The sequence below is a fragment of the Anneissia japonica genome, unplaced genomic scaffold (assembly GCF_011630105.1).
Source record: "Anneissia japonica isolate Jap-2015-1 unplaced genomic scaffold, ASM1163010v1 scaffold199_len4679917_cov187, whole genome shotgun sequence".
Lineage (NCBI taxonomy): Eukaryota > Metazoa > Echinodermata > Crinoidea > Comatulida > Comatulidae > Anneissia > Anneissia japonica.
This window is the reverse complement of record NW_022686322.1, coordinates 1,229,353-1,241,361: the sequence shown is the minus strand read 5'-3', so window position 1 is coordinate 1,241,361 and position 12,009 is coordinate 1,229,353. Positions and strand designations below refer to the sequence as shown.

At 32.3% G+C, this 12,009-nt stretch overlaps 1 protein-coding gene and 1 long non-coding RNA gene across 2 annotated transcripts in view; one reads left to right on the top strand and one right to left on the bottom strand.

Moving 5' to 3' along the window:
• Positions 1-9,440, top strand: part of LOC117115179 (presequence protease, mitochondrial-like) — a 57,026-nt gene extending 47,586 nt beyond the window's left edge. Inside the window, exons 13-23 of the mRNA XM_033258889.1 lie at positions 339-612; positions 1,747-1,993; positions 2,516-2,636; positions 3,489-3,565; positions 3,928-4,093; positions 4,203-4,303; positions 4,679-4,790; positions 5,885-6,048; positions 6,487-6,558; positions 7,383-7,497; positions 8,485-9,440. Of these exons, the coding sequence (XP_033114780.1) occupies positions 339-612; positions 1,747-1,993; positions 2,516-2,636; positions 3,489-3,565; positions 3,928-4,093; positions 4,203-4,303; positions 4,679-4,790; positions 5,885-6,048; positions 6,487-6,558; positions 7,383-7,497; positions 8,485-8,721 (1,686 nt within the window). The 3' untranslated portion in view covers positions 8,722-9,440. The remainder of the gene's footprint in view (positions 1-338; positions 613-1,746; positions 1,994-2,515; positions 2,637-3,488; positions 3,566-3,927; positions 4,094-4,202; positions 4,304-4,678; positions 4,791-5,884; positions 6,049-6,486; positions 6,559-7,382; positions 7,498-8,484) is intronic.
• Positions 1-11,498, bottom strand: part of LOC117115190 — a 27,416-nt gene extending 15,918 nt beyond the window's left edge. Inside the window, exons 1-3 of the long non-coding RNA XR_004446507.1 lie at positions 11,383-11,498; positions 4,188-4,287; positions 3,042-3,138 (exon numbers count right to left, since the gene is read on the bottom strand). This is a non-coding gene — a long non-coding RNA (uncharacterized LOC117115190). The remainder of the gene's footprint in view (positions 1-3,041; positions 3,139-4,187; positions 4,288-11,382) is intronic.
• Positions 11,499-12,009: the final 511 nt, after the last annotated feature.

Genomic DNA, 12,009 nt, shown 5'->3' with positions numbered 1-12,009 from the left:
CCCCTTAAGGTAGGTTTTAGTAACATAATAATAATAATAATAATAATAATATTATTATTATTATTATTATTATTATTATTATTATTTTGTTGTCTGCATAGCCTGTATCATAGAGAAATTCTATTTTCTCTATGCTTATATTAGGATTGAAGAATATCTATATTAATTGCTTCAGGTAATGGTTCAGTGTTATGTAATGAAAGTTTTTAGATTTATATTATAATTGAATGATTTTTTTTACAAAATCTGATTTAATGCATCAGTCTATTTTAAAGAAATACTTTATTTTGGTTATCAAATGTCTAATATTTTTCTCTTTTTAATTTCCTCTTTAATAGGCCCTATTATCTTGTTGGAACCATGAGGCGGACCCTACAGATCACCTAAAAATAAATGACATGGTGACTTCCTTTAAACATTGCCTAGAGAACAATCCAAAATGGTTGGAGGAAAAAGTAGAAGAATATTTCTTAAAGAATCAGCATCGTCTGACGCTTGTCATGAAACCAAAGGAAAATTTCCAGCAGGAATTAGATGACCAAGAAGCACAGAAAATTGTTTGCTTAACAGAAAATTTGTCAACTAATGATAGACAGACAATTTTTGAAGATGGTATGGGATGTATTTATTCTTGTGTAACATTTTCAGCCCACTATAAATAACCTAATTATAAATATCTTGTTTTCAGTGTACTATCTTAAGGGCACTGTTTGTCCTCTATCTTAGTTATTGATGCTTATCTTAATACAGCATAAACCAAGTGTAGAATTTCTCCTCTGCCGCAGTATCTCCCATGGCAACGATTACTTGTATTTAGGCCTGTAATTTACTGTCTAATTGGCTCATAAAAACAAATCTTCATGGACATAAACTTTATTGCAAACATTAAAATCTCATCACTTAATCTTTATCACTCACAGTCTCTCTTTAAATAGTGTTCAATCAATTGTAAATTTAATGTGTTTCTTCTTAAAATCACTTAACATATTGCATCGGTTCTGTATCTATATCTGTATCTTAATGAGGTTTATATTTAAGACCAATCTAAAATATATTTTCTTTTTTGTAAGATAATGCTATTAGATGAGAATTAAATTTAAGTATACAATATTGATTTTTAGTCTCCAAACGCTAAAGTTAATGAAAACAAAAATTAAAGGTTCTTCAAATATTTTGAATTTTTATTTCATTTTTACCATTATTCCGAGTTTGGAATTAGAAATTGCAACTGGGCCCCTAGGGATTTGCGGCGGCTAATTCTCATGCGAGGGTTATTCACGTAGCTGGCTCCAATTTCCATAGGTTGGATTTGAACCGGGGTCTTCAGCATAAGTAGTAGGAACGTTGACTCTCGGACAAACGATTAACTCAAATATGTGATTAGAAATACAAATAAAACAGATGGCACCTAATTTGTTTAAAGTCCATATAACAGACTATCAAATTTTATTTGACAAAAACATGTGACATGCCTATATATGGTCATGATGACATCACATCATGACCATATATAGGCACATCATGACTATATATGGGCATACAACAGTCTGGACAGAGCTTTTCAATTTATTTGTAACACTTCAAATATAGTTTTTTTAAGATAAATTATTGGAATTCAAACCAAATCCTCCAATGTAACATCACTTGTTTAGCATGTGACAGTTATAATATTTCTTAAGATATTTTATCGGAAACCAGGCGGTAAGGCCAGTTTCTCATGTTGTTTTAATTTCTTCTCTACTCTAGGTTTGAAGTTAGCAGAGGAGCAAAGCAAAGAGGATGACCCATCCTGTTTACCAACCTTAGCCATCTCTGATATTGATCGAGACATCATCAGGACTGTGGTTGATTTGCAGACCCTCAACAATGTGTCTGTCCAACATTGCATCCAGCCAACCAACGGTGTTGTTTATTTCAGAGCTGTTGCCTCCTTGCATACACTACCTGATGAACTTTTGACCTATGTACCTCTTTTCTCCTCGGTTATCACACAGTACGTATCCTCATTTGTATTATACAAGTGCATGGCATAGATGCATGTAGGCCTATATTTTTACAGTCCAATTAATGTGTGTCTAGCTCTGTGGAGGATTGCCCCCCCCCCTCCCCCATTGCGCCTAGATTAGTTTGGTTCCGAGTCTAGATGTGTCAGTAAACATATTTAAATGTGTTGAAATATGTTATAGAATGTATCTAGATGTGTCAGTGATTTTGTTTAAATGTGTCGGAGAAAGTGTCTGGATGTGTCATGTGAATAAGACTGCATGGCATCACAGCAAATGATCGGAGGTCTGAAAGTCGGACATTTTGGTGGGCACCATCACATTTACAACCTATGATAGGGTACCTAAAATTCAGTATAGGTACATATGTACAATACATACACTTAAAAAAAATGAAACATGCACAAAATGTAGTAAGTCAGTGATAATGACCAAGGACTATACTAGACATTATATCCTACTGTATGCTGAATAAAATGATTATCGCAAATATTATTTTTGTATTTTTGCAGAATGGGAGCCGGGGATATGAGCTTCCACGAGTTCTCACAGCAGGAAGATCTCAAAACAGGTGGACTTGGAGTTAAGACCTACCTATGCCAGCACCCAGAATCAATACACAAACTAGAAAAGGTCTGTAGTTTGCAGTATGCTGGCTCCCATTGCTGCCAGTGTTAAGGGATACTCTCTTCCTAATTCAAGCAAATCTTAAAGACACTCTCTGCCCTTACTGTGTAATTCATTCTTACTGTTTAAATTATACAATACTTATTCATTCACTGTAAAATGGACCTTCCGGAATGTCAATCAAACTTAAAAACTGACCAATCATTATGTTTATTTTGTTATTCTATGGATATGAAATTCTGAAATAACAGATGAAATGAAATGACTAGGCCTAGATTGACTGACTGGTCTCTCCTGCCAACTAGGTCTTAACAGCCTCACTGCCCTTTGTTCATGGTGCCAAACCTCCACACTCTTTAAGTAATTAATAACCAAGTCTTTATGTGAGCATTGAACAAATTATGTACTTACAATATAGATTAATGGGTCTATTTTCTCTGTATATTCCAAGTATATATCCAAGTCCTCAAAAACAATCTTCTTTTGCATAGTGTGTGGCACATTCTTACTGTGCAAATTGTGCAACTAATTAACATACTGTATTTAAATATTTCCCCAATTTGCATACTCATTAACATATTATGAGCTTACAATTTTAGGGTTTACTTTATTTTTTAAAGGTTTTTTAAAAGGTTTCATACATTATTTCTTTAATTTTTTTTTGTGATTTTAAAGACTATTTATATTCAATTTTTGTATATATTTTACAGAAGCATATTTATCTAGTATGTATAATATATATTACATTGTTAAATAAATAATACTAAAATAAATATATTGAATTACAGTTTTACACACTGAAATACATGTATCCTTCATGTTTTTATTATCTACAAATTTTGTTTTTATTTATTTCAGGGAATAACATTGTCCTCTTATTGTTTGGATAATAACACAGAAGAAATGTTCAGATTATGGCAAGAAATATTCTTAAGGTGAGGAATAAAAAATCATATTAGTTTGCAAGTTAACTAGGTGTTGCTAAAGTATCATTATCATTTATAGCCATTGTGATCATTATCATCTCTATCATCGACATCATCGCCCCCATCAACATCATTGTCATTTTCCGGAATTATCAACACCACCATCATAATCATAATCATCATCATAATCATCATTATCATCATCCCATTATCATCACCACCATGATCATCTTCATCTTCATTATCAGCAGCATCACCCTTATCACCACTCCCACCATCATCATATCACCAACACCACCGCCACCATCACTCCATATTACTACTGCCATCATGAATTATCACTTAATAGATAATACATATTTTCTTTGCAGACCTAAACTTGATGATGTTGACCGCTTCACCACTCTGGTACGAATGAATGCCTCTGACCTGGCCATGTCGTTGTCCAACATGGGTCACAGCTTTGCAATGTCTGCAGCGCAAAGCAACATAACACCTGTTGGCCATTTCAGTGAAATTATGTCTGGAATGATGCAGGTAAATTTTAAGCATTTAATCTTTAAAAATGCCTTTTGCAATAGTATTTATTTATTTATTCTAGTTCGTGTGTAATATATTTTTATATACTCACAATTCATCTTTTGAGGTTAAATTTTTGAAATCTGTTGCCGAGATGCAAGACATGAGTCCAGTATTACAGAAGCTGCAGCAAGTTTCTAGGCATGTCTTGTCTACAGAAAATATGAGGTAAATGAGACATAATCATTAAGTTAAACATTATCATTAATATTATTCATTACAATAATTTTTAAAGTAATGACCATCATTACCATTATTATTGTAATCATAATTTGCATGTTTTAAAGTGTCACTAATATATTTTACCTAATTTTAAATACTAAACAAATTTGGAGTTGATTTTTTTGTAGTATCTATATACTAAATAAATACCATTATAATAAAATGCAATGTAAGTATTAGGTTATACTCTGAATGCAGAACAACTTGTTTGAGCTTTCAACTATCAACACCAGCCTACTTCTACTATTAATACTATTAAATATTAATTTATAATTACTATTGTTAATATTATTGTTGATTATGATTGTTATTTTTCTTTAGATGTGCTCTAAATGCAAGTCCATTGTTCATGGACACAGCATCCCTACACTTGGAGCGATACCTATCACAGTTACCTGGAGAGGGCGCTGCTCACACCGCATGTATGCAGGATGTAAGCAACCAGAGTAATATCTACAAATTAATGCTAATCTGTGTATTGCCAACGGCACTGATCTAATACTATAAAAGTTGCTTTTAATAGATGTTTCTATGAACGAAGTTAATCCTCCGGAAATAATATGACCAATAACATGTTATCTGTCAAATATTATTGAATATTAATAGTAATAATGTGGGATTTGTATAATTTGATTTCATTAAAAAATAAAGAGTATTGAAAATTAATCTCAGTTATTATGATTGTCAGAATTATAAGCATTAATAATTATTAATAAAGTTGTTAACCATTTTGAAGTCATCAGGTTTTCAGTGAGAACTACATAAAATAGTTCATAGGCTTTTACTGTACAAAATATAGTCATGGAACCTAACCAAACCAAAACCAGACACCATATGAATTTATATGCCCAAAAAAATAAAATACAAATGTTATTTTCTAAGTGACTTTCTATTTCTATATTTCCAAAATCACTGTTAGTCAAAAACAAGAAAATTTGTTTGTTTTAAAGAGAACATAAAACAATTATAAAAAATAAAAATTTTTATCAAAATAGCAACTCAAAGACAGATATCAAAACAATTAAGGCTTGCAACACAAAACCAGCGTACTGTTGCTAAATGTTAAACTGAGTAATTAGGATAAGAATATGACAGTATTGCATACTTTGGTGCAGAGAAGCTGTAATACGTTTACTCATAACTTTGCAAAAAAAAAATATGTAGGTTTTAAAGAAAAAATGTCAATTCTAAAACATAAAAAAATTATCAAAAATAACAGCTTCTAATAAGACAGAAATCAAAACAATTCTGTTGTCTCTGATTTACAGATATTTTACTATAAAAAATCCTTCATTTAATTACTAGCCAATCAAAGCGTTTATAACAAAGAATATAGGACCAATATTATTAATATAAGTGCAAAACAAAATGATCAATTCCTTCATTGAATTGTATTTTTTTTCCACTCATTTTCCAGAATAAGGACTCGCAGATCACCATTTCAAATTTTAGATTAATAAGGTCATTGCAGACAGTGAATATTTGTTTTACATTGCATTATATATTAGAACATTTTTTTTTTTACAGATTCAATTTAATCCCACTATGCAAAAACTACATTATGAGTTGCCCTTCCCTGTTAACTATGTCAGTCGAGCTATAGAGGGCGTGCCATACACACACGAAGACTTTGCTTCCCTGCGTATACTTGCAAGGCTTATGTCATCAAAGTTTCTACATCGTGAAATAAGGTAACACTTTTTTTGTGCTATACAATACTGGTGTCCTGTTACTGTTTTTTACCCCATTTTTTTGGGGGAGGAGGGGCTATCCTAGTCAAAATCAACTTTGCACAATGCTTAATGAAATAAAATATTTATTGTTTTTATTGTGTATATCATATAGAATTTATTATTGTAGTTTTCGAACGAGTCTATGATCTATCAAGTGCATGTGGCAAGCTTCCACGCACAACCTAACTAAAGAAATTAAAATTTTTAATTTGAGTTATGATTTAATGTGTTTGCAATTTAGCTTAACTTGGCCTAAGATTCTATTATCTTTAAAACAAACATATATTTAGTATATTCATTAAAATTAGGTTTTTAATCATTAAATATTCATAACGGTCACAGTGCAAATATGGTTAATAATATTACGTGGTATTTGAATTTTAACAATGTTTTCAGGGAGAAAGGAGGTGCATACGGAGGTGGCGCTTCGATGGGTACGAGTGGGGCATTTACATTTTATTCCTACAGGTAAGAATTCGTAAATTTGTGTGTGTGCAACAAAGATCTTATAAACATGAGTTAGTGTTCTCCGCAATTTACGCATAACAAAACAGAAGCGTTGATTTGGCAGAAATATAATCACTTTCGATGAGAGGGCGCCCTAGTTGTTGCCATATGGAAGCTGGTCGCGTCAAGCCAAAGTTTGTTACTAAGTACGTTTTTGTTCCTTAATTATTTTAAAGAGAGCGCACAATGTAAATCAGCGCTTCTAATTGTTACGCGTAAAGGTAAAGTCAAGTGGTTTACGCTGTGCTCAAATGGGTCAAAGTTGAATCAAAGATCTTATAAACACAAGATGACGTTCTTCGCGATTTACGCATAACAAATAGAAGCATTGGTTTGGCACAGAAAATTCACTCTTGGGAGAGGGTGTCCTAGTCGTTGCCATGGATCCGAGATAGGGTGTTTGCATTACACCAAAATTCCTTACCAAGTACATTAATTGTTCCTTAATTGTTCTAAAGAGAGGGCGCATTGTAAATCGGGCGCTTCTAATTGTTACGTACGCTATTATCAAAGCAGTCAAAGTTCAAAAGTTTTTACTTCTGCAAGAGAGCGCTGTAAAGAATTTGCACACAGAAATCGCGGAGACCGCTATCTTGTGTTTATAAGATATTTGGTGTGCAATCAATTTTGATACTCAGTATATTTCTAAAGAGTTTACTATAATAGCAATTGCCATGCTTTTCACTACAATTTTTTAAATAATTTTTGTGTATATTGTAGTACTCTTATTATTATTATTATAATTGTGGTATATGAACTTGCTTGTTGTTCTATATTTTTACTAGAGATCCAAATTCTGAGAAAACAATCAAGGCATTCAGTGATTCCATCCAATGGGCAGTTGATGCAAACTACTCACAACAAGACATCGATGAAGCAAAATTATCAGTCTTTTCAGCAGTAAGGACGATATTATATCAAAAATAAATTAACTACTGTATTTATTCAAATAAACACCCCAGGGTGTTAATTGATGAGAAGGGTTTTTGAAGGGGCATTTATTCGAGGGAGGCATTTATTTTTTTTTGGAGTAAAATGGATATGTATGCACTCAAATAAACGCCTGTATATTTAACTGTAAATGTGGAACTACAACACATACCATCAAAATGTGTTTTCGTATGCATCATAACAAGATTATTGATCCCAACCAGGTTAGAAAAAAATGTAATCCAAATGATGTTGCTTCCACATTAGGGGGCATTTATTCAAGGAAAAAATAAATGTGAAGTCTCACCACAAAATGAGACGCATCGTTGGTGAAATCATATTGAGATATTCACCAAAATAGGTCAAAGGCAACATTTTTACAAAATTTTGATTTTAATGTTTTTGAATAACTTGATACTTATATTTTATGATTGTGTACTTTTTAAGTGAATTTTCATACTAAAACAGTGTTCTCTTCGCATATTCTGTAAATCTAGTCCTATTATTTTTACAGGTTAGTTTATCTTTGAGGCCGATTTTCTCAAAACCTGGTTTTCATACACAAAACTTTAAATGCTAACATCTCTGGATCTATTTATCCTAGGGAAGCCATTCAAAGACCAAATTAAAGCTTATAATGTGATCTACAAAATGTAATATAAACTAATTTTTTGATTTTCTAACGATGAGACTCATTTTGTAGTGAGACCTCACAAATGCTCCGAAGTGTTTATTTAAGGGAGGAATTTATTCCAAATGAGGCTCTGATCTGAACAGAGCATTTATTGGAGGGGATGTATATTCAAAGCAGGTGTTATTTTGAATAAATATGGTAATTAATTTCATTATCATCATTTCTTCTATCTGTATTTCATCAACTTTCATAAATGTTTCCTATGTTAATTAAAGAATTATAGTTATTAAACTACTGTAACTAAACTTTTATTTTATCCACAGGTGGATAGCCCAACAGCACCCTCCAGTAAAGGGATGCGGCTATTCAGCAGTCATATTAGCGATGAAATTTATCAACGACATCGCCAGCAACTCTTGGCAGTAACTCAAGATGACATGGTAAAAGTAGCCAAAAAATATCTACTAAAGGGAGACAAGATGGATGGAACAGCTTTACTAGGACCAGCAAATGAATTTACAAAGGGAGATGAACAATGGACAATAAAGAAAGAAGAATAATTTACAATTACAAATATTATAAAGAAATACATAGGGTTTTGGCTATAATATGATGAGTAAGGAGGGGTTGAAATTGGAGATCTGGGCTCAAAAGTTGGAGCACCATCTCTCTTTCCTTGGCATTTGGACAGACTGCAATGTTGTGGGTGGTTCGCCACACTTTTCGCAAACGAAGTCTACCTTCCCACCACATGTCGTTACTCATGTATACTCTTTTAGCAGACTGAAATAATATAATTTTCTTCCAAAATAATATCAAAGGTTTCTTGTGATTTATTTCTGAATAGCAAAGTATTTGGCCAGAAATGCAATGCTGTGAAATAATACAATTTAGTTCCAAATTTAGTTCCAGACGAATATCAAAAGTTTCAATCTCATTTATTTCTGGATAACATTAATCACGTTTAATCAATAATAAATAGGTTGCCAGTAAATGACAAGATATTTCTTTAAATAAATTTTGCGTTGTTGAGATTGGATTGGCGTTCCATATAGATTGCTCTAATCAACTTCTAGAGAATGAAGATGATTAGAACGATCTATTCAAAATATCATAACATTTACAACAACGCATCAGTCTTTTTCAGGTGGTGTACCACAAACCTATTTATTATTATTGCTTCACCAACCAAAACTTTCAAATAATAATTATTACAGTGATCATGTGTTTACACAGTCGTTATGGTTGTTAATAAAAGTTCCAAAATATCTAAAACCATTGTCAGTATTTAACTTGCAGTCAAAAAAACATTCTTAACTTGATTACCAGCCAATTTAATACGTTTATTTCCATTGATTTGATTGATCCATTTTATGCAAGTTTTCTGGATGTTTAAGGACATTGATTGATCCATTTTACACAAGTTTTCCGGAAGTTTAAAGACAAACAGTAAACTAAGGAAGGAATATTCTGTATTGGTTCCTAAATGAAAGTAAAAGCTGTTATGGGTAGACATGGTATCTGACGAACCTTGGAAGAGATACTAATGCGGAAGATCATCCTTAAAATCGGGAAGTTACAAACGTGAGAAAAGGCGAATTACTAGCGGATGAATATAAAGATAATCTTTTCCTTAATTTGTATTGCTGCGAACGATAGACAGGATAATATGTTTATTTTTGCCGAAAACTTTGTTTTGAAGATTAGTAAATTTTATTTTCTAGATAAATGTTACAAAAATGATCTCCTGAGAAGAATATAATTTGTGTTTATGTGATTTAATCGGCCGAAAAGGAAGAGAACTTTCTCCTCCAAGCAAAAACATCAGCTGACTACTAATATAAGATAAAAATAACGAAAAGTTGTTGATCATGTTCATGGCTTTTCTAAATTAAACCTCCCCAAAAATAGTAATTTCCGTTGAAATGCTTTGAAAATATATGATGACATTAATTAGATTATGAAATCGTTCGAATCACCTCGTGCATTTTGCTGGTAAATTATAGATACCTGTTTTAATTTCGGCTTTAGGGTTTTCCATCAAATTTTGCATTTATAACGTCAACAATTATTACCGGGTTTCGCTTCAATTCAATTCTTTAAATCGAATAATTCGATGACTTTAATTTAATGATAAACTTTACATGATATATAGCAAAAATATTTAAATTAATAATAAAGGTATGGAGGTTTTATAAGCTTCAATTATTTGGTTGATCACGTAAAAATAGAAAAACTAGACTGAACGATCGGATGTGCCTTCTTTATGAGTTTGAGTTATCGTATCTGACACAAGTTCGAGTTGGTAAATTAAAATTAATATGCTCAGTTAAACTGGTCATCGATATCCTAAATCAAAATGTCAATTTAATTAATCAGGTTTTGTATTAAAGTTATTCTGTATTTTCTTTTAAATTATATTAGTCTAACTAACTGGTAGCACATACGCCTATGAATTTGTATATCTTACTTGAAAATGAGTGAACCTACTCGTTTAACTCAATTCTGAGGTTTAGTGCAGTATACGAACAGAAACATGTCTATGTTCTTCAAATGGTATTTTGCGTATTCGTACGAGTGTTTCACTAATTTGCTGTGATATCGCTACAATTATTTGCAGTAGTTTTAGATAATTTAATTAATATCTTAAGCTGGTTTATTACACAATCTTAGCAAAATCTTGGCTTAAAAATCGTCTTAGGTGGCGCCAACGTACAATCGACTTTCTAATTTTAAGCAATTTTTAAGCTAAGCAATATGGATAAATTTGACTTAAGGAAAAAAATGGACTTAAGACGAATTTTAGCTGATTTCTAGTTTGATAAATCTGACTGAAATTCGAGGTTTTACTGTATACAAAGCCACTCCCATTTGTATATCTATATAATGTATCTATGTACTCTATTACTGTAGTGCAATTCTATACTTATTTTTTCATGTTGTCGGGCCCACGCATTGTAAACAGTACCGTATAGATTTTAGCCAGTGCCAAAAGTCATGTGTTCGGGCCTTACCCACGCATAGAGGACAGTATCGATTTTAGCCATCCACGTCCTCAAGACACCTGCATTTAGAATATCCATTGATGTATGATTTGTCTATTGCTAGACAGGTTTTCCGAACTTTAACATAGAATGTAATGTTCGTCGATCCAAACATAATATGCCATTGACATTAGGCCTCTACCTAAGAAAAAAACCCGCATTATTAAGCATACTTACCGAAGTTGGGTCTCGCGTATATTTGGAGTCCCTACATCCTACAACCTACATCTTCCTGAATGCAAACCATTTACATGAGTAACGACTCTGATACCGGTTGTTACAGTGTCAATACAAGATTGTGCTTCTTAATACAAATCATTAAATAGAAGCTCAAGGTTACCTGTCTGAAATGATATCATCGTATATACACACCCTTCGGTCATCTTAACATCTGCTTCTGGTAAAAAAAAGTTAAACACCTATGGCAAACGGTCATTCACTTGTGCTGAACCAGTCCTACGGAATTCTCTTCCTGTTGATGTAAAGACTGCACATAATAACCATTCAAATCGAAGCTTAAGACATAGCCTTTCGCTAAATTCCTCGCTGATTTGGCAGCTGGACTTGAAGCATTAGTATATAAATGTACATTATTTGAATTCCATTTTATTCGAATGACATTAAAATGTAAAAACTTGCATTGCATTCTGATTTTGCCTTTCCCATCAGGGCTTCGAACATCACCGTTATTGCAATTTATTTTCGCTATAGAAGGGAAGTTTTACGGGAGTTTATTGTTTGCTGTAGACATATTGCGGTTGATTTTAAAATTAATATATATAATTAAAGAATACTTACTAAACA